Source organism: Acipenser ruthenus, chromosome 2 (genome assembly GCF_902713425.1).
Source record: "Acipenser ruthenus chromosome 2, fAciRut3.2 maternal haplotype, whole genome shotgun sequence".
Classification (NCBI taxonomy): Eukaryota; Metazoa; Chordata; class Actinopteri; order Acipenseriformes; family Acipenseridae; genus Acipenser; species Acipenser ruthenus.
The window spans coordinates 80,859,446-80,883,398 of NC_081190.1; the positions used below are offsets into that span (position 1 = coordinate 80,859,446).

General features: G+C 37.0%; 1 protein-coding gene across 2 annotated transcripts; it reads right to left on the reverse strand.

The window, feature by feature from the left end:
• Positions 1-442: 442 nt before the first annotated feature.
• On the reverse strand, positions 443-22,287 carry LOC117408751 (microtubule-associated protein 9). 2 transcript variants are annotated; one of them, XM_059002248.1, is made up of 14 exons: positions 22,069-22,287; positions 21,665-21,746; positions 21,190-21,292; positions 19,709-20,140; positions 18,827-19,032; positions 9,988-10,114; positions 9,558-9,802; positions 9,085-9,158; positions 8,656-8,818; positions 7,073-7,162; positions 5,893-6,054; positions 5,275-5,420; positions 4,170-4,305; positions 443-3,757 (listed from the first exon to the last, which is right to left on the reverse strand). In XM_059002248.1, exons 2-14 carry the CDS (start codon positions 21,740-21,742, stop codon positions 3,638-3,640), a joined length of 2,082 nt encoding a protein of 693 aa, XP_058858231.1. In that variant the 5' UTR covers positions 21,743-21,746; positions 22,069-22,287; the 3' UTR covers positions 443-3,637. The 2 variants fall into 2 exon arrangements, with proteins under 2 accessions (XP_058858231.1, XP_033869917.3); XM_034014026.3 differs by having other exon boundaries at positions 5,890-6,054; positions 22,069-22,182.
• Positions 22,288-23,953: the final 1,666 nt, after the last annotated feature.

The following is a 23,953-nucleotide window of genomic DNA, read 5'->3' on the forward strand; positions in this document are numbered from 1 at the left end:
CAAGACTATCAAGGCATTCTGGAGCGAAATGTACTGCCCAGTGTCAGAAAGCTCTGTCTCAGTCGCAGGTCATGGGTCCTCCAACAGGATAATGACCCAAAACACACAGTTAAAAGCACCCAAGAATGGATATGAACAAAACATTGGACTATTCTGAAGTGGCCTTCTATGAGTCCTGATCTGAATCCTATCGAACATCTATGGAAAGAGCTGGAACTTGCAGTCTGGAGAAGGCACCTATCAGACCTGAGACAGCTGGAGCAGTTTGCTCAGGAAGAGTGGGCCAAACTACCTGTTAACAGGTGCAGAAGTCTCATTGAGAGCTACAGAAAACGTTTGATTGCAGCGATTGCCTCTAAAGGTTGTGCAACAAAATATTAGGTTAGCGGTCCCATCATTTTTGTCCATGCCATTTTCATTTGTTTTATTATTTACAATATTATGTTAAATAAAAAATCAAAAGCAAAGTCTGATTTTTATTAAATATGGAATAAACAATGGTGGATGCCAAATACTTTTGTCAGTTTCAAGTTATTTCAGAGAAAATTGTGCATTCTTTGTTTTTTGTGGAGGGGTACCAACAAATTTGAGCACGTCTGTACATTTCCCGATTTAAAAATGTTGGAGTAGTCTTATTGGAAATTCAAAGGTAACACCTGTGTCTAATTCTCATCCTTGTAAAATGAATGAGGCCACTCCATTAAAGTTCTGGCAATATCTACTGCTTATGCGGAGGACCTGGAAAATTGAGCACAATTTCTTTTTAACCACTTTCAAATTGGGTTTCTTGATCTAAAACTACCTATGTGTTGAGAGTCTCAGTATTTACTACAGCCAAGTTAGAATAGATTTTGGGCGAAAACTACTGTGATTTCCTGTACAGGATCAAACTTTATGGGAAATCTGTGTTTTGTTGTGTGTGTGTGTTTCTTCAAATAATCAAATGTTTCCTCTGGTGTGGTTCAGCTGAGAAAGCCTGTAGATTGTTTTATTTTCAGTTTATCCACAGATAATTTAATTTTGCAGTAGATTTCATCACTTCTGGCTTTCTGCTCAAGGAATAAAGGAATGGTAATTTAGTGCAACAAGTAAATAAATATGCCTTTCAAAGATAAGACCAGACGAATTTAAGTAGCATACTCCTCACCAATAAACCAGACCAATCCAGTATACCACCATTTCTACACTTCCATTTTCTCGTGATCCTGATATAAATTATTTTGGTCTCAGCACACTACAAAGGTTATCAAAACTAAATGTACTCCATTTATCATTACTTGCAACATATTTCTTTAGGAAGACACATTACATTTCTCTGCTTTGTTTGCCCTACAAACCAAGGTCTGCATCTCTTTTATAGTAAGTAGGTAATACAATCTCTATGATCAGCATTTAAATACACTATTTCTGTTGTAGTAAAGAAAAGGGAATTGTTATTATTCCAAGTCGCACTAAAGAATATACAATACATACAAGCATGTCAGTGACATTCAGCCCCCACCAAATCTGAAATAATACATTTGAGTTATGTTACATAAAAAGCAGTTCATGACCTATACCTACTTGCATGTAAAAATGAAAAGAAAATGACATACAGTACAGATAGGCACACAGATGCTAAAGTATGTCCTCACCATGCTTCATCAATTGAAGTACTTCTTTATGTATTAGATGTAAAACATAGTTTTACTGTACATACAGACAGAAATATTATAGATAGATTATTGTACTTTTAATAACTTGCTGAATAACTTTCATTTAATTCCCAGTTTGATTACTTTGTAAGGATTTTAAAACTCTTGCTTCCCTGATCTTGTAGCTCTTTAGCTTGGCACGTGGCTTGAAATACACCCATGTTGGAGTGACTGGCTTTTCATAACTCAGACTGCAGCTGTGACCTCAGAGGGATGATAAAACCTTTGTTTCTGCTTAATAAGCTGTTTTGAACCTATGTACAAACCATAATCAAACCAATTAAAACTGGTTCTAACTTACTTTTGTTAAAAGTGACATGCTATAACTTTAGGCAAGTGTCACGGATCGCATAATAATAACACATTATACAAATTGAACATGTGGGCTTTTTTCTGATAACCACGCACCTTGTGTGGGGCAGTATACACATTGTTCCAGTTAAATGGCACAAGCTCTTATTATTTCATCAGCCTTTGTTCCTTTTCATTATACAACCTGTTACTTATGCTTCACTGAAACTGTCTGTAAACACTGTGTGATTTTCCTGTGTTTAATGTAAGCTCTGAATCAACACGGGTTTAATGAATTCTTAAAATTAAGCTGTACATCAGTAGTTTACAATCACCAGCCTCGCTGTTCAACCTTGTGATGCGTAGTTACAGCGCTTTGCTGCCTGTGAGAATTGAGCAAAACTCATCTTAAATGTAACTTATTGATATCTTGGTTTCTGCTGACATTGGTAACGTGAAGAAGAAACACAAATGTTAACTTTTAATGTGCTTTGTCTCACATTCATCATGCGATAGAAATAAGACAAAATTTAGTCAAGGAAATTACGAAAGCTAGTTGTATTTCTGTGCTGTTTGAAGTAATTTCTGGGCTCAGAAAAAGAACATCTCTGATGTCATGAAAGGTGGGCTCAGCTTAGAAACATCTACACTGATGTCAGCTCAGAAACGAACATTTCTGTGCCATGCCGGCTCAGAAAAAAAGCCAACATCTCCGATGCATGAAAGCTCAGCTCGGCTCAGAAGTAAATAACATCTACACTGATGCCTGCTCAGAACACCATCAACTGAGACTTGTATGTGAGATCACTGATGTATCGCATTTGATTAGTTCCTGTTTGCATTTTGATTCCTGAATAAACTATCTTTGATTAACTTTACCTGAACAAGATTGATTGTTTCAAGAAGAAATCTAACCTCTTACAACTTCATTTTGAAATCAATCTGTCATTCAAATAACTTTAAAAATAAAAAAAGACTAAAGTCCTGCACACATCTTAAATCCAAATTTAACCTTTCGTAATATAGTTCCTGAGAAATGTCTGTTTGTACCTTGAATTCAAGGCTAAAAGACTGAAGAAAATCTTTAAGCAACTGATGAATTATATAGGACAGGAAATTAAGTTAAGTGCTCAACCTATAATCTTGTGAGTGAAACATAATAATGATTTTAAACTCATTTTTGTTTATTAAAAAATTAGTTAGTTTTACCATTTGGTTTCCCAGACAGTCTCTGATTATCCACTATGTGTATGCCTACTATACTTTAGTACTTTTGGCCAAATACAACAACATAGAGGCCAGGGATAGTGACTGAAGCTGAAGAAGAGCATGTGACCCAAATCAGAGCTATGAAAGCTACAAAAACCTATTAAATGCACAAGGATGGGGGAAAGTGGTGATTTGTAGAAAAATGTATTTAAAACCTGAATAACTACAAAAATATATATACATATGTAAATAAATCTATTACAAACCTTACCAAACCCTATATATATATAAACAGATTTTAAATAAAAAACATTCTTGCTGATTTGACCAGAACAATTAATGTACATTTTGCAAAATAAGATACAAAGATCGAAACAATTATTTCCCGTATAAAAAATGAAGGCTGTAAAAACAACTGACATCAATCTCACTAATGGTGTTGGTTATTTCCCAAAAGGTACAGTTTTATTGGGGGGGCTCCATGGAGGAGGGGGCTCATCCTGCAGAATTGCTCGTAGCTTTCTTTGCTTTTGTTCTCTTTTCTCTTGTCTTTCTTTCCTTATCTGAAACAAACAAAAAAACAATAAGCACAAGCTCCTATCAATCCATATGTCATTGTTTTTCTTGACAAACTTAAGGTGATTACTCATATTAGTTATAACTACTTTTTTCACTCTCAATTACTCTTGTTCTTGAATCTAAACATCTCAAAAATTCTTACGGTCCAGTGCCTAAATACCAATTCTGTAAGTTTTAACATTATTACTGGTAACTGATTTATCCCAAACAGAAATTATATTAAAATCAACAAACTTTTTATGTAGTTATTCGTTGAAGCATGTGGATATACTGTAAATGCCAACATTAAAAGGAGAGGAAACTCCCTTCTTTCAACCAGCTAAACATTATATTTCCTTCTAATACAAAACCATTCTAATTAGTTCCTTTGGTGGTCATAATAAGGATGTCACTTACCAGCCATGCTTCATATGTATCTAAAGCCATCTTATCCTTCTCTTTCTTTTGCAATTTAATCATGTCTTGCATCACTTTTTTTTGCCGGTGCTCAGTCTTGATCTTCTCATGGATAGTGTCTTCTTTTGTCTCATTCCTAGAGATTTCAAGACATTTTAAATGTTAAAATCCCACAATGATATACTGTACATAGATTCGTAGGGTATTTCAATTATAAATGTTTGTTATGCAATGAAATCCAGCAAGATCACTTTTCACAATAAATCCTCAATGAAGGAAGTAAGTTTGTGCCAAAAAATTCATTTTTTAGCCTAGCTTTTAATAGTGAGACTCAGGGATCCAAGATGCCCTGCTGCCATACACAGAAGTCTTACCTTGAAAGGAACAGGAAGGGGACTAACATCTGAACTCCTAAAGGTATGCATGTGTGGTTCTATAAACATTTTAACTCAATGATTTATTTTAAGACCACTGCTAAAACTAATAGACAGCCAGTGGAAGTCAGAAAGCCTATATGCAATGCAGAATGTTGGACATGCTGTAGTTTAGGGATGTCCAAAATACTCAATAAAATGAACATACCACTTCAAGATCTTTAGAATGATTTTTTTATAAGCATAGTTGTTGCCTGCAATAATATGCAATACTGAGCTGACCAAACAATAGACAAGAGGTTGTTTTCAGACATCCCAATCTTATAGCAATTATGAGCGACAAGGATCAACTCCAGGAGAGGATTTGAACTGTAGCCCGAATGAAATGAACCTGAATTAAGTGCAGTGTGAGGTTTAATGGAGTCTTCCTGGGTATCTTGAGTTGGAGCTTCTCAAAAAAAAAAAAAAAAACTATGAGCAATTGGAATTGCAAATATCTGTTTAACCATTTATTTTCAAGGCATCTCAGCAATTACTTTTACTTAGGGTTCCAAATTAAACACATTCTGCAAATGTATCTGTTAATTTACAATACATGTAATTAAGGAACGATTGTCAAAAACCTCAAGGTCAGCCCAAGGTCTTTTCTGTACCATATTCTATAAAAGGTTTGCAAAAAAACAAAAAAACAAAACAAAAACAAAAACAACACAATTATCCTTTACTGTTACCATTTTTTAAATGCAGAAATGGATTCACGTTTCTTTTCTGAAATCTCCTCTTCCTGTTTCTGTTTGAGATTTCTCTCAGCTTGTTTTTCCTTTTTGTATTTATTTTTTAAAATATCATCTTTTTCTTCTTTCCATTTTTCAAAAACCTGAAAAAAAAAGAAAATACAAATCAGTTTCTCTGAACATCTTTTGTTTTGGAAAAAAAATATATATGAAGGGTTGCTCTGTTATCTTCAAGTGTCTGCCAGCACCTGGCTTTTTACGTTTGCTGTCTCTTGTAAGAATTGTTAAAAAAACATCTTTCAATATGTTTTTGCAGTGCAATTCATGTAATTAAAAGTACTTTCTGATCACTGCTACTGGTGAAATGGGAACATAGGAACTTTTATTTACTCAAAAGCTCAGCAGGCATAACACAGTGGGGAGTAAAACTGTTTTGGAAGTAACCCCACAATTGATCAATAACACATGAAATATAAATATTATTCTACACAGGAACCAGAAACACATTTTATATATATATATATTATACTGTAGCTTGAATGCTTTGTTGTCGAAGCTGGATTGTTCCTAAATTGCTTCTCTGTTTTTAAATTGGGAGATAAATATCCTCACTGCCTTCTTTGCTAGTTGCTTTTGCTCCTCTTTTTCTTCCTCTTCTTTTTGTTTCTTCTTGTTTTCCTCCATTTTCTCTTTCACTGTAGCTTTTATTACTTTTGTTTTCTGTTGCTTCCAGGCTTCAAAGGATGCCTTTGCCTCCTGTTTTTTGTTCAGCTCATCCTGTAAGGCAATGGAAATGAAATATACATGAGTTCATGAAAACTAATCTTCTTGACACTGGGCTCTTAGAAAAACGTTTTGAGCCAATTCGAACATCAAACAAACTCACCCACACATATTCAGTACAATATCTGACAATAAAGTTACAGCTTATGGACTCCTTTGATTTTTTTTTTTTTTTTTTTTTTCAAACGGTGAAGTGTTTATTTCTATTATGCCTTTTTGACCATTTTGTTCTTAATGAGTAGTAACAAATATACTGGGATCTCTTCCATTGATCTTGTCAGTGGTTGATCTAAATAACACTACTGTTTATATAATTAAATCAGGACCTTATCCCTCAGACTAAGATTCAGAGATTGAGGAGGATGGAAAGGTTTAGAAAGAGGGAAACATTATTGAGAAAACTGCTCCCCCTACTGGATCCATAAAAATGAAAGGCAGATTTCTGGAAATGTTCATTCTGTTAAATCAAAAAATAGTTGGAAATATCTATTTCTTTTTTTTTTTTTTTATTTAGTCGTTGCCAATTATTTTTATTATTTTCTCCCAATTTGGAATGGCCAATTATTTTTAGGCTCAGCTCACTGCTACCACCCCTGCGCTGACTCAGGAGGGCGAAGACGAACACACGCTGTCCTCCAAAGCGTGTGCCGTCAGCCGACTGCTTTTTTTCACACTGCGGACTCACCATGCAGCCACCCAAGAACTACAGCGTCAGAGGACAACACAGCTCTCGGGCAGCTTACAGGCAAGCCCGCAGGCGCCCGGCCAGACTACAGAGGTCACTGGTGCGCGGTGAGCCGAGGACACCCTGGCCGACCTAACCTTCCCTTTTTTGCAATTTTAACTTAACCATTGCTTATGGTTTTGATGACTTCCCTAACATTGATATACCATCAATAGCAATACAAGTAGATAACATAGATCTGTAAATAACATATCAATAGCATAGATTTTTAAATACGCATCTATGGCACCAGGAAGCAATGGTTGCCATTCAGAGAAATAAAGCAACCTTTTTTTCCTTCTCTTCTTTCAGTTGTTCTTCCAGCTTCTTAGTTTTTAGTTGTTCATGAGAACTGTGCTTTTTCTTTTTAAGCCATTCCTGTAACACAAAAGTATATGTTTTACTTTATTTTACATTTACAGGTATTACAAAACTTGAGGAAGATCCTAGATCCTAAGGGAGTTTACCCAATACAGCCTTGTAATCAGTTATATATGTCTAATTTCACAGCAAACAGACCTTCACCATGACGTCTCAGATTATTTTGGTATTGCATATAGGAGTACTTGGAAGTGTGTTAAGTAAGAATATCAGCTCTAAGCTCTCATTATTTTTTAAGTAATGTGCCTATAATGGGGGTGTCTGTGACAGATGAAAACGAGCACTGAAAAGGGCCATGATTGAGAGGTCTGATCTTTCAAAGTATATCCTCCTGATACTTGCTGCACACAACTGCTCTGCTAGTTTCATGTTTAATTGATGGGACTGCAACTGTGCTTTATGTGTAAATATTATCAAGTAAACCATGTACTGTATTTAGAGTATTTTATACAGTTTGGCAAAATTGTATTTGTGTTCATCTTGAAGAGACTGGTCCCTACAGCAATACAGAAAGGTTTTTTTTAGGTTTTTTTTTTAACTGATCTGACTTCTTAGAGGTTATCAAATCAGAAATCAATCTCAGTCTGTAGGTCTTTAATTGATTTACCTGTTGAAAGAGAGCCAGACAACCATAAAGGGAAAGCAGTTTACCTTAACCAGCACATTCAGCATGGGCTCACATTGCTGGCACATGATTACTTTATTATATTATTTCAAAAAAATAAAAATAAAATAAAACCTAGAAATACCTTTCTGTATTGCCACAGGGACCAGTCGACCGAAGAGATGGATACCAATACAATTTTGCCAAACTGTATACAATACTGTTTATACTATACATAGTTTAGCTGATAATATTTACATAGAAACCACAGTTTGCTGTTCCATCAATTATTTGCAGTCTAGAAGCCTACAAAATATAATTATTGAGACTTCAAAAAAACTTAGGTTTAATGACAACTGTGTATCTGAGATCCCTTTTGATTCCTGGGGTGCTGAAAGGATGTATTTTCTGGCCTGACATCCATTTTGTGGGCTCATGACTCAGAAATCAATTAACTTGCAACACAGACAATACACACATAGTCTTTGCTGTGGTTAGATAACCTGGAGAAAGTACAGAGAAGGCAATAACTGCAGTCGTTCAGTAGTTCTCACAATTACAATATTATATTTGTATTGGCACCATTCCCTTCATTGCATTAACATCCATGGTCACCAATAGGTAAAATGTTTACACATCATTTCTGTGTGTGCAGCGAGTACCAAAAAATATATCTTGCATACTTTGAATGATCTGGCCTCTTTTCAGTGCTAGCTTTTATCTGTCATGGGCATCCCCCCACTAATGTTATGGGATTGTTCATAAAACAACTCCAGCTACACCCATATGCAAAATTAAACTAATCTGAGACTGTGAGGTGAGGACCATTGGTCCATTTGATGGGGAACTACCTATATTTTGCATGCAAGAGAATCTAATGTATTACCTGGTAAATCACAGCTCTGATAGTATCTGCTGCCTCAAGGTTTGTTTTCTCCTGAGGGTTTTTTTGATCTAGAACCTTTAATGTCCCCAGATACCGAGATTCTGCGGTGTAAGGACGGGGGCTTCTTCCTTTCCTAAAGCTCTGTGTTTGTGAGCTTAAAGGCCTGCGAATTACACAATCAAAAAACATTAAACTGCAAAATAACAAAGTATATTTCCCAAGAAAAACAAACTTGAAATACAATTTTAAATGAAAATACCTTATGTACAATTAACAGAATGTCAACATACACGCACAACACATACACATCATTAGTCTCAAGTATAATGAGATAGACTGAAGGAAAATGTCCAGCCTATGCTAGTGCCTCTAGTGACATGAACTGGTCAGTAACAGCAGTACACTGCTTAGGAAGGTATGACTTCCTACCTGCCCGTTGATAATGGTTCATTCACAAGACTTGAATTACTTGTAACATTGTCCTGCTCATCTCCAACTTCTTCCTGTTCAATAATAAAACATTTGGAAACTATTCCATTAATTTGTCAAGGCTATGATGTGGCTGAAGCTATCAGGGTATTTGGGGATTTTGAGTAAATGTGTATGTTTTTGGTATTTTCAAAAGTATATATCTGCTTTCATTTTGTATTTCAACTAAAAGGAATGTTCTGATTTAGCATGTACAATTGATTAAATATTTATGCACAAAATGTTTTAGTTAAATCAAAGGAAAAGATTCAAACACAAAACAATAATTGACAATAAAAGTATATTATTTATATGCATCATCAAGCTACAATGAGGCCTCAATCCATATTCTAATAACCCCAAAAAGTATTCTCTTACATTATTGTCACTTAAATGTTTGGAAGATTTCTACTAACAATGCCCAACTTTGTTACCTGGGCTCTCAGAGTATTATCCTGTAAGGCTTGCTTCATTGCATGAGCCACAATTTGCTGCTCCTTTGCCTTCCTGGGTATGGGTGGTGAGGCACTGTGGTTGTTGTGAACCTGGGTATCAACAGATAATGACTGTTTGCCGGTGCCTTCTGCTTCAGCCATCATCAGTTCCATTAGTGTGCACGATTTCTCTTCACTCTCCATCTTTCCAACTTTGTCATTCTCGTCCTCTGTGTTTCCCCCCTCTAACAAGATATTTATCAGATGAAAGTGTTTCAAGTGAAAAAGTTCCAGCTGTGCAGAGGAGACCATATTCCACATCTTTCAGTATCTTTCCAGTAGGTGGATTTCCTTACTGCCAAACTGGAAGTTACCAAAACATTACTGGTAAAGTAAATATTGTAATACTTCCACAAATCTTCATACTAACCTTTTGTGAAAGATCCCTCTCTAGACTTTAGGAAAGAGTCTGAAAGTCTCCCATCAACTGAAGAGGAAGGGTATCTACTAAACCTTGAAGAGATGGAGGGCTCATGGGAGCTTTCTGGATGTGAACTCTAAAACACAGGTACATAAACAAAATTAAAACATGTCCTTGGGCATGTCATAGTAAAGTAACAACGAAGCACATTCATTACAGATAAGAACATAAGAAAGTTTACAAACGAGAGGAGGCCATTCAGCCCATCTTGCTCGTTTGGTTGTTAGTAGCTTATTGGTCCCAGAATCTCATCAAGCAGCTTCTTGAAGGATCCCAGGGTGTCAGCTTCAACAACATTACTGGGGATTTGGTTCCAGACCCTCACAATTCTCTGTGTAAAAAAGTGCCTCCTATTTTCTGTTCTGAATGCCCCTTTATCTAATCTCCATTTATGACCCCTGGTCCTTTTTTCTTTTTTCAAGTCAAAGAAGTCCCCCGGGTTGACATTGTCTATACCTTTTAGGATTTTGAATGTTTGAATCAGATCGCCGCGTAGTCTTCTTTGTTCAAGACTGAATAGATTCAATTCTTTTAGCCTGTCTGCATACGACATGCCTTTTAAACCCGGGATAATTCTGGTTGCTCTTCTTTGCACTCTTTCTAGAGCAGCAATATCCTTTTTGTAACGAGGTGACCAGAACTGAACACAATATTCTAGGTGAGGTCTTACTAATGCATTGTAGAGTTTTAACATTACTTCCCTTGATTTAAATTCAACACTTCTCACAATATAATTTGGATTATATTGTGAGAAGATAATTTGGATACCCTTATAGATGATGTTAAGCTCACATATGGCAGCCCAGCCAATTGCATGAAAAGACTTGCATGTAATGCTTACTTAGTATTTTAAGCAATTAGAAAACTAATTTCCACCAAAAAAATAAATAATTGATGCAAGTCACTGATGGAAGGGGATATCTTATTGAACATGTACACAAAAAGACTGTATATTGATTTCTAACCAAGACTGACAGAAAATCTATAAATCAACAGCTCAATCAGTTGCCTTAAAGTGTATCTTGCAGGTCAAACACACCAATACATTTCTGTATAGATTTCATCAATAGAAATAAATTTGTTTTTATGCGGTTAAAAAATATTAATAAACAACAAAGATATGATGGATTTTGTGTGGTGTATGGCCACACTCACTAGCAAATCATGTTGGCCAGAATAAAACCGGAAGTTAATTATCTAACTGGTAAGTAATTAATCATCACTGGGATTCAATTATCTTCATTTATCATCATCTTTATTTAAAACACCTTCGTATGTTTGTCTCTTTACCCTTATGAAAGTACTTTGTACCGAAACGTTGGTATAGTAATAACAATAATAATAATTTAAAAATCAAAATTTATAGGGCTCCCGAGTGGCGCATCCAGTAAAGGCGCTCCTCGCAGGATGTGCCCTATAGCCTGGAGATCGCTGGTTCGAATCCAGGCTATGTCACAGCTGACCGTGACCGAGAGTTCCTAGGGGGCGGCGCACAATTGGCTGAGCGCTGCCCGGGTAGGGAGGGCTTAGGTCGGCAGGGGAATCCACGGCTCACCGCGCATCAGCGACCCCTGTGGCCGATAGGGCGCCTGTGGCTCTGCAGCAGAGCCGCCAGATCTGTGTTGTCCTCCGGCACTATAGGTCTGGTAGCATTGCTGTGGATCTGCAGTGCGAAAAATGACGGCTTGGAAGGAGCACGTTTCGGAGGACGCGTGTTTCAGCCTCCGTTTCCTGAGTCGGCGGGGGGGTTGCGAAATTGGGGTGAAAACCGGGGTAAAAAAAAAAAAAAAAAATCAAAATTTAAAACGTTTGACACTTTACTGACGTTTAAACTCTAAACGATTTACACCCCTAGCCACAACCCTACATTTTTTAACTGCCGGCGAAGCAGTGGGATCCCACTGATCAACAGAGGCAGCGAAATGGGGATCGACAAGAAATAGAGTTGTGGACCCTCCAAAATCTGTGGCGGATCAGCAACACAGCATGGCGAGCGTAATTTTCAAAACTGTAATGTATTTGATTAGCAGTAATATACGCTTCAGTATCTATACTCTGTAATTAGTTTATATTAGTTCAGCGATTGTCATTTGTTATGGCCTATACTACCCATTTTTGTCATTTTATCTGTGATCACAGGCCACAGACTGTCAGTGATCACAGGCCAGACTGTCACAGAACAGCAGACCACTGACAGTGACATTGAAATCTTTTCAAGGACGATAAATTACAAACATTACAATAATGTACAGTAGACAAGGATTGATAAGATGGCATTATATAAAGCAGATAAGACAACTTCAGCAATGAATATGGAAAAATAAACTTTTCTTTACTCACCCTTACATCAGTGGTGCAAATTTTCTGATGCAGTAAAGTTTGGATAGTTGTTTGTAATCCAGAAATACAGGTTTATTATATTCTAATATGGTAATGCCATAACTGTGTACATGTTTTGTATCCTGATGAAGCACACACAATAATTAAAGTCTCTATATAATTTTAAAAGCGAGTGCCGATATTATGACCGTAAGTTTCTGTAAAAAATGGTAATGTAACTGAAATACTGTAACTTACTTACTCGTTAGGCAAGCAAGGACATTAAGAAATGGACAACCCACAGTCCACAAAATGATTTCCTCTGAGTGGGCGGTCAATAGCAGTTGTTTTGTCCCCACCTGTGTTGTTTTAGGTGACACAAATTTTTCAGCAGCACGATCATTTTTCAGCAGCAGCTTTTCTGATAACCACGATCTTAAAAATGGCATCATAACTTCTTCATAATCCCTTTGATACATGATCACTGCAGCTGGTTTTATCCATTTTCATTACTGTATATTGTACACTGTACTCAATACGCACTTTCGTAACAGCCTTGACTTGAAGGCGAGTTGTATTTTTCAAATCTTATTTTCATTACAAAAAAAAACCTTGCCTTATATTTGAGCTAATACAGGGGTGTAATATATATATATATATATATATATATATATATATATATATATATATATATATATATATATATATATATATATATATAGATACACACACACACACACATACATACAGTGGTTTGCAGAAGTATTCACCCCCCTGCAAAGTTTTCACATTCTGTTGGCACCTGAGCATACTCCACGTCGAATGCAGATATTATATAAATAAGTAAGACTTACAGGGAAAAACAGATTCATCTCAATTGCATAAGTATTCAACCTCTTTGCTACTGCAGCCCTAAATCAGCTCAGGTGGAAATGATTTGTCTGAAAGGTCACAAAATTAGTGAAATGGTTTCAGCCTGTGTGTACTCAAAGTGGTTTCACTTGTAGATAATTTCCCTCAGGTATATAAAGACTTTCAAGCTGCAACTCACATACTTATCCAACAACGCAACCATGAAGACCAAGGAGCTTTCGAAACAAGTCAGGAATAAAGTGGTAGAGAGGCACAGAGCAGGAGAAGGGTACAAACAATTTTTAAAGCCACCGATTATCCCTATCAGCACAGTGAAGTCCATCATTATAAAGTGGAAGATGCATCATACCACCCAGACACTACCCAGATCAGGTCACCCTACCAAACGGAGCAGCCGGGCAAGCAGGAAAATGGTTTGGGATGTCACTCTGAAACCAACATGACCTTGAGAGATCTGCAAATTTCTGTGTCTGGGATGGGAGTCAGTGTTCACACATCAACAATAAGTTGGTCCCTATACAAAGCTGGACCGTATGGACGGGTGGCAAGAAAGAAGCCATTACTCAAAAAGCCTCAAAAAAAGCGCATATGGCGTTTGTGAAAAAGCATGTAGATGATACTGCAGACATGTGGAAAAAGGTTTTGTGGTCAGACGAGACAAAAATTGAACTTTTCGGTGTAAATTTCAAGCGTTACGTCTGGCACAAGCCCAACATTGCACATCACTCAGTCAACACCATCCCAACTGTCAAGCATGGTGGTGGCAGCATCATGTTATGGGGATGCTTCTCTTCAGTAGGGACTGGGAAGCTTGTCAGGATAGAGGGGAGAATGGATGGTGCAAAGTACAGGCGAATCCTTGAGGAAAACCTGTTTGAGTCAGCCAAGACTCTGAAACTGGGGAGGAAATCCACATTTCAGCAGGACAATGACGTGAAGCACAAAGACAAAGCCACACTGGAGTGGTTGAACAAGAAGAGAATTAATGTTCTTGAGTGGTCCAGTCAAAGTCCTGACTTGAATACAATCGAAAATTTATGGCGAGGCTTGAAGATTGCAGTCCATCGACAATCCTCAACAAACTTATCACAACAGGAGCAATTTTCCTATGAAGAACGGGCAAAAATTTCACCAACCTACTGTGCAAAGCTAGTAGAGACCTATCCAAAAGGACTCATAGCAGTAATACCTGCAAAAAGTGATTCTACCAGGTACTGACTTAAGGGGCTGAATACTTATGCAACCAGTACATTTCAGTTTGTACATTTTCTTTGCAAGTTTTGCTGACATTTAATCTCCTCCTCATATAACAGTGTTCAGTTTAACCACTACAGCTTTGAATAAAAAAAGTTTGTTTGAAAAACTGCGCAAAAATTACTTCTGCAAACCACTGTGTATATTATACAGTGCCTTGCAAAAGTATTCAGACCCCTGACCAATTCTCTCATATTACTGAATTACAAATGGTACATTGAAATTTCGTTCTGTTTGATATTTCATTTTAAAACACTGAAACTCAAAATCAATTATTGTAAGGTGACATTGGTTTTATGTCGGGAAATATTTTTAAGAAAAATAAAAAACTGAAATATCTTGCTTGCATAAGTATTTAACCCGTGCTGTGGAAGCTCCCAGTTTATACCGATGAAAGAAATTGCCCTAACGAGGACACAATTACCTTACCATTGGCCTCCACCTGTGAACCATTAAAGTTACTGTCACATTTTCTGGATAAAAACCCCACTGTTGAAGGATCATTAGTCTGGCTGTGAATCTGAAGGAAAATGAAGACCAAAGAGCATTCTACAGAAGTTAGAGATAAAGTAAAACAAATGCATAAATTAGGGAGAGGGTACAAAATAATATCCAAGTGAGCACAGTTGGATCAATAAATCAGGAAGTGGAAGCTGCATCACACCACCCAGGCACTGCCAAGAAAAGGCCGCCCCTCAAAACTCAGCACTCAAACAAGAAGGAGACTTGTGAGAGAAGCCACAGAGAGGCCAACAATCACTTTGAAGGAGCTACAGAGTTCAGTGGCTGGGAGTGGAGTAATGGTGCACCAGTTAACCATATCAAGAGCTCTGCATAACACTGGCCTGTATGGGAGGGTGGCAAGAAAGAAGCCGTTACTCAAAAAGTACCATCTGAAAGCACGTCTGGAGTTTGCCAGAAAGCATATGAGTGACCCAGCTGCGATGTGGGAAAAGGTTTTGTAGTCAGATGAGACCAAGATAGAGCTTTTTGGCCAAAATTCAAAGCAATATGTGTGGCGCAAACCTAACACTGCCCATGCCTCAAGACACACCATTCCTACAGTGAAGTACGGTGGTGGCAGCATCATGCTGTGGGGATACTTCTCATCAGCAGGGACTGGGCATTTTGTTAAAATTGAAGGAAGAATGGATGGAGCAAAATACAGGGAAATACTGCAAGAGAACCTGCTTCAGTCTGCTAAAAAACTGAAGCTTGGGAGGAAATTCACCTCTGAGCGGGAGAATGATCCCAAGCACAAGGCCAAAGCAACACTGGAGTGGCTCAAGAACAAAAAGGTGAATTTCCTACAGTAGCCCAGTCAAAGTCCTGATCTCAATCCCATTGAGAATCTGTGGCACTATTTGAAAATTGCGGTCCACAAGCGTCGTCCAACCAACCTGAACAACCTGGAGCAAATCTGCCAAGAAGAATGGGCCAAAATCACATCCGACACTGTGTGCAAAGCTGGTACATACTTACCCCAAAAGACTTAAAGCTGTTGCAGCGAAAGGTGGCTCTACCAAATATTAATGTGTGGGGGTTGAATACTTATGCAAGCAAGATATTTCAGTTTTTTATTTTTTTCTTAAAAATATTTCCCAACATAAAACCAATGTCACCTTACAATAATTGACTTTGAGCTTCAGTGTTTTAAAATAAAATATCAAACAGAACGAAATTTCAATGTACCATTTGTAATTCAGTAATATGAGAGAATTGGTCAGGGGTCTGAATACTTTTGCAAGGCAGTGTGTGTGTGTATATATATATATATATATATATATATACACACACACACACACACGCCTATGTGTGTGTGTGTGTGTGTGTTCATGGTGGTGAATTTCCACAGCTATGCAGATGACACACAGATTTGTTAAACCAGGTGACACAACAGCTATCAATGTCCTTTTCAAATGTCTAGCCGATATTAGGAGCTGGATGTCTCAGAATTTCTTACAGTTAAATTCCGATAAGACAGAAGTCTTACTTTTAGGCTCTAATCAACAGCTGGACTCAACAAATATTGATCTAGGTATGCTAAAATCAAATGTAAAATCTGAAGTGAAAAACCTGGGGGTTATTTTTGATTCTGCACTTTCCTTTGAACCACATATACAATACATTACTAGAGTGTCCTTCTATCATTTAAGAAACATTGTGAAAGTTAAATCATTCTTGTCCTTGGATGATGCAAAGAAATTAGTACATGCTTTTATTTTTTCTAGGTTAGATTACTGTAACGCTTTATTCTCTGGACTTACAAGTCATGCTATATGACGCCTACAGCTAGTGCAAAATGCTGCTGCTAGAATGCTAACTAGAACAAAAAAAAGGGCTTGTATTATGCCTGTGTTGGCATCATTGCATTGGCGTCCTGTGCATTACGGAATTGATTTTAAAATTATATTACTAGTTTTTAAAGCACTGAATGGACTATCTCCAAGATATCTAAATGATATGCTAATTCCTTATCAGCCTGAACGCACTCTGAAATCTGCAAATGCTGGTCTTTTATGTATTCCAAGCCTGAATGGTAAAAGGATGGGAGAGGCTGCTTTCTGTTTTAATGCCCCCACACTCTGGAACTCCTTACCCCCATTTATCAGAGATTCACCTTCAGTTGCAATCTTCAAATCTCGATTAAAAACATACCTTTTTAATATAGCTTTTCCATAACACTTTTATGTATTATTCTGAGTTTTATTGTTACTTATGTTTTTAATAACTGTACTCTTTTCTTACTGTTCATTATTGTACTTTTGTATTTTTTTCTGTATGTAAAGCGCTTTGAATTGTATTGTCCGAAGAATCCGACCCTTCCTCACCAACTATGCTACCCAGCTCCTGGTCCAGGCCCTGGTACTCTCCCGCCTAGACTACTGCAACTCCCTCCTGGCTTGCCTCCCTGCGTCCGCCACCCGTCCGCTCCAGCTCATCCAGAACTCTGCTGCCCGCCTGGTGTTCTCTCTGCCTCGCTTCGCCCACGCTACTCCACTACTCCGCTCGCTCCACTGGCTCCCGATCACCGCTCGCATCCAGTTCAAGACTCTTGTACTAGCCTACAGATGCCTTGACCAGTCTGCACCCAGCTACCTCCAGACCCTCATCTCTCCCTACACCCCCACTCGACCTCTCCGCTCCGCCTGCACTAGAAGACTAGCTCTACCACCGCTACGCTCCCCTGCCTCCAAAGCCCGCTCCTTCTCCACCCTTGCTCCGCAGTGGTGGAATGACCTTCCTACAGATGTCAGGACTGCCCAGTCCCTGACCACATTCCGGCGCCTCCTTAAGACTCACCTCTTCAAAGAGCACCTGTAGAACTCCTCTGTTTGTATCCTGGGACACCATCACCCTTCATGTAAATGTGCTTTATTTTGCTCTTATCTGCCCCCTATTTTACTGCATTTAATCCTGTACTTCAGAATACTGTAATCTGCCAAGTTTTTAACCTGTAGTACTTTGTATTTAATCACATCCTGATGTAACTATCACTATTTAATCATATCCTGATGTAAGTATCACTATTACCTGCTGTATTATTGAATTGTGGTTTGTCAAACTTGTACTTTACTTGATCAAAAGTTATTGTATTTCTTGCTCTTATTGTATTACTTGTATTGTAACGCTTGAAATGTTTTTGCTTACAATTGTAAGTCGCCCTGGATAAGGGCGTCTGCTAAGAAATAAATAATAATAATAATTGTACATGAATTGCGCTATATAAATAAAGGTTTATTATTATTATTATTATAAAAAAAAAAAACACATTTGATGTGCACTAAAGGTACCGTATCTGACTTCAACCTGACTCATTGCTTGCTTCTAAATCCCATGCTATTTTCAAGTAAATCACCCTCCAGATAATCACTGTCGAAAGTGCGCTGGTGAACGGATTTCACAGTGAAGTCCTCTCTTTTGACTTGTACAAACTACAGCACTTGAGCAAAATACAGCACTTTTTTTCCCTCCAAAGGCATGCACCCGATGCCCTGACAGGTTGGAGTATGTGCAACTCCCGCATACACGCATATTCATATTATTATTATTAGTACTATTTTTTTTTTTTTTTCTCACAAACCTGTAGGCCAGACATACAAGTTGTGTTTTTGGTAGGCATGGTCCGTGATCCACATTAATCACATTTTAGTAGCCTATAAAATGTTTTTAAAAAATGCTAACATTCTTAATAAACACTGCTGCATCCATTTCAGACGCATGCTGCAGATTTTTGGCTTTCTTAGGGTACTCTTCAAAAGACAGCACCCTCAGTAAATGAGATATGGGAGAAATGATTTCCATGTGTGCACAGCTAAGCGAAACAGACAGAGAAATAGACCTGAGGGCTGGGGCTCCTTGAGTTTGCCTTTCTTTCTGATAATGAGGTTCGGCTGCTCCTCCCAGTTGGGGATAAGGGAATGGAGACTGATGATGTAGGCGGCCTGCTCAAAGATGTCTCATCTTGTCCCATACTATCTTCTGCATTTCTGCTCCTCAAATTCCTTTCCCGTGGCCTTGGCTTGGGAACATCTTCTCGGGGGCTGCCTATTTAGAAATAAACAAACAAACAAAATAAATCCATCACTATACTTACTTAAAGAACTAAAGTGGAACATATCTATTTTCTTTCATTTATTGGAAGTATATGGGGCTGTAAAATAAAATACAAATAAATAAATAAATAAATAAACTTTAACATTCACACATCATGGGAGAAAGAGACACATTTACCAGTCTGTAACTGGCTTGGAAGTTATGTATAGTAACCACCTGTCCTTGCCTATGGCTTGGGCCCTTCCTTACGGGGACTACCGTCATCCACCTACCAGGAGCTCAGTTGCAGGGAACTACCACATGGTAGTTGACCTCAGAACTTTCAGATATAATTCTACCTTTAAAAAAGGTAAACATGGGGAAATATTGAAAGGGTGAATAAATCTCTACATTATAGATTTAAAATGTTTACTATAGCATTATAGGCATGGTTTCCCAGTTGCTAATCACAATAAAACCCTGTTTATTAGACATAACCTTGGGAGTTGACCTGTCTGTACTGCAGGACCCTAGTCTATGGCTCTTGTTCTTACTTTCCTGACATGGACAACTACCAGACAGTGCCCTCTAGACAGGGTTCTATAAAACATGTGTAATGCTTTCTGATCAGTATTGCTGAATTCCATTAACCCTCTGATGCAGAGTATGAACAGAATCAACGTTCTACCTGCAGATGACGTGCTCCTTTGACTGCGCTCCCTGGGGTGTGGGGTAGGTCGTTCTTCCTCCTCTTCAGTATCTCTTTTAAGCCACTGTTGACTCTTTTCTGAATGCAGAGACGACGTAGAATCCCAGTGCTTACCAATCCTGGATATCTGGTGACTCGTTTCAGATTGAAGACTGGGAGTGGACTTCCTTTGGGTATTTTGTTTCCCATGTTTTTCTGTCACACCATTACTTGTGTCAAGATCGGAGTCATCAATATATATGGAAGTACTTTTTCTTCTGGTTTTAAGAAAGGACACTTTCTTGGGCTTTTCATTATTTTCATCAGCATCGTCATCTGAGAACCTAAAATCATTGGCTTTATGTTTTTTTTTTCCCATATTGGATTTGTTACTTTTGTTTTTCTTTGATGCAAAAAAATCTTTAAGTATATCTGAAACAGACACAAAAAGCTGGTTAATTTTATAATATAATATATAATATATATATATATTCCCACATTTAGTGGGAAATGTGTGTCTGTTTTGGTTGTAACAATAAAGTACTGTTCCTGATCACTAAATTCTGTCTTGTGAATACATAGCAATGGCATCCAAGCAAAGCGTGTGGAATCTCTTTACCAAGCAGGAGAAAACGGAATTTGTAAACTCTGCCAAGGAAATATTTCGGCACATTTACTTAATGTGCTCCACGTTATTTACTTTGATTTATTTGCTTATTTATTTTTAAATAAAGGTTGTTTATTTTATCTTTTTGGTAAGAAACTATATCTGCGCAATAACTGGAAGCCACACAGTAATTATTAATGGATCATAGCGTTATCACTGACATAAACCAACAGGATGTTGTTTTGTTTCGATTCAGTTTTGTGAAGAATAGTTGCCGCAGTTATTATTATTGAGGTGTACTTGCCGCTCGCTGTGTTATTGTTTCTGGAAAACATTGATATCTGGTCAGTTAAGAAAAGCCTTCATGCAAAAGCTTGTTTTAATGTCTTTATTACGCCGGCCAGAGACCAGTGCTTACAGCTGTATTGTCATATTTTCTACATTTTCTTTAAATTCTCAAATTAATAAATCGATACTTGGGTAGTAAAAAGAGTCCTGGGTAGCGTTGGGCAATTTAAAACCCGATGGGTACCCAGGTTTTCGGGTACCCGTGCCGAACTCTAATATACGTGTGTGTGTGTGTGTGTGTGTGTGTGTGTGTGTGTGTGTGTGTGTGTGTGTGTATTTAAAAAATATGAAGTTCTAGCTCTTTAAGCCATGCATTTTAAAATGTAATACATTTGTTCACAATTTCATGTACCCCAATCAGTCGAAACAGAGAGGAAAAAAAAAATAAATACTAGACTACAATACACAAAAATAGCTGGCTGAAACAAAAACATGACAGACACTGGGCTGGAAGTGAAAATCACTGACCTAAACCGATAACATAACTTTGTATTTTTGTGCAAATTAGGTTTTGTTGCTTACTCACCATCTTCATCAACATCATCAAAGTCATCTGAATAGTAATGTGTTTCTTCAGTACTGGTATTATGCTTTCCTGCTCGAGCAGAAATTGCTGCCTGCAGCTCATCCTTAAAAAAAGAAGAAATATTACTTCATTAAAAACAAATAAACATTTTCATAAAATGACTTAAGCACAGTCAGATATTTATACACTGTTACTCTGGTAGAACAAACTCAGACCAATCCAGCTGTTAAATCTACAGCTACTGGGATATAATTATGCATACAATTGAATTAGGCCAACATTATTTGTTGTAATCCAGGTTACTGCTGAAATCAGAGATCTGCAGGATTCACCAACCTATTTTAGTTATGTTTTATATGTTGCTAGTTTTGTTAATGAAGCAAGCCATGGTTATTAATGTTAATCTAACACATAGAACTGTATTTATATTTTACAATTTAAAAAAAAAAAAAAAAAAAACAAACATCATATGTACCTGAAATGTTGTTCTTTTTGAAACTTTAGGGCTTTTAGTGTAAGCTAAGGTAGTACTGAAATTATCTCCCTCAGTCATCTTTCTGTTGGCACAATAAGAAAAAGAAGAAATGAAGGTTCATAAAAATTAAGGCAGGCTTTAATACTGAACCTATACAAATAACTTTTGTATCAAATTGGTTATTCCACGTTTTCCTAAAACCAATCCCAGAATATAAAATAAAATAGTAGTTTAACAAAATGAATTAAGCATTGTTTCGGTAATACAGCAGTAACTAGACTCTACTGTTGCACTGTACGATTTACAGTATGTACATACTCCCTCCAGCCTGTACTGAAAATGTAATACTGTTTCAAAAATAAAGAATTACACGGCACAATTAGAAAGCCCATTGCTGCGCTAACCTGACTACTTTGCATATCGCGTTATGAAAATAATCCAGGGGTTGCAAAATGTCCCTGCTCTTCGAATCTGTTTCTTGAGATTTAAAAACGTTGAACTGAACAAAAAAAAAGTGTTTTATTTACAAAACGGGACTACATCATCTCTGAAGCCATTTCTGTTCCTAGGAGACATGAAACAACGGAAATAAGAAAAGGGTTATTTCCGGCGTCCAATGAGTCTTTTTCGGTTGTCTGGGAGATTGAAATCATGTGGGTGGCAACTGGGAGGAGTTTTCTAAGGGAGTTTGTTTACAGATCGATGTTGTTGGTAGAAACAACTTGTCACGGTACAGCATGATTTAAACATTTGTGGTTGGTAATATTTGTCTAACATTTCATATATATATATATATATATATATATATATATATATATATATATATATATATATATATATTGCTTGAAAAAGCGTGGTGTCTGTCTATGCTTTACTTTTATACAGTATCTGTTTACATTTCTTTAACAGTAGATGGTGCTATGTGGCAATCCTGTGCCATAACTACGTTGCATTTTTTTTTAAAAAATCAGGACTCACACAAATGATTTTAGCCGCAAATTCGTACGGATCGCACAAAATGTTAAAATGAGAAATCTGAAAGTTCCTGGTGTACACGGCGTTATTTCTAGTGTTAATTTAAAGTATGACCTTACAGTATATTCAATCCTAACAGATTTAATTTAACGTGTCGGTGTATTCTAGTCCCTGGATCAATTTTTGTCATACGGGGACATTTACATTAATAACAGACAATGGCACAGTGTGTCCCTTATTGATACATGTCCAAGTTGAATGACTCAGAAACGGGATGAAAGCTAACCTGCTGGAGGGTTAGTCAGGATTATGATGAGCTGTGCATTTTAAATTGAGCTGGTTGAGGTCTCTGAAACCATCTGCCCAAGACGCTGAACTGGAGTAGGCAAGAGACAACAAGATGGTATTGTACATCTGCAAATACAAAAATAACTTCAATTCAGTGACAAGTGCTTCATCGCATTGAATTGAAGTTTCGCCTTTCCAAATTCAACACTATTGAGCAGACACGGGATCACTTGTAATTGTAATTGTGTTGTTTACGTCATTGTAGTTGCAACCTTGGCACATCTGCGTAATTGTATTTGTAATTTGAATTGTAATTACCATATAATTGATTAATTACAGTTCCATTACACACCTTTCCAAGCTTAATCATGCACAGTTCCATGTGTTCTCATATTTTCAACCACTTTTAGTGACCCCGTTTGTTTGAAAAAAACAAACATGATATAATATGTTTCTGTATTTGTACCTGTGATTACTGCTTTGTAGAATAAACATAGTAAACATGTTAATGTGTGTAGCTATTTATGTTACTTTTTTAGTGTAACTGCAATTCTAATTGATTCTGCAATTACTGCAGCATAATTCTAACTGTAATTTTAATTAACAAAATAGCACTGTAATTGTAATTGCAATTTCAGCAAACAAGTATGCTGTAATTGTATCATAATTATAATTGACCCCAGGTCTGCCAATGGGCGTGCAATAGTTAACAGTGGAATTCATATGTACCGGTTCTCATTTTCAATCTTTTTTTTTTTTTTTTTTTAATGCTTTTGGGTTAAAAAATGAAGTTTAGATTTAGAATAATAATACAAAAAATAAGACATGTTTAAGAGGCTTTATCTCCGCACACACACACAGAATAGGGGGAAACCAGTCAGCGCTGGGATATATGAGACACTCAGATACATGTTAGTCGCGTTTTACCCTTGAGAAACAAATCGATTCCAATATATATATATATATATATATATATATATATATATATATATATATATATATATATATAACAAATCAATGCATTTA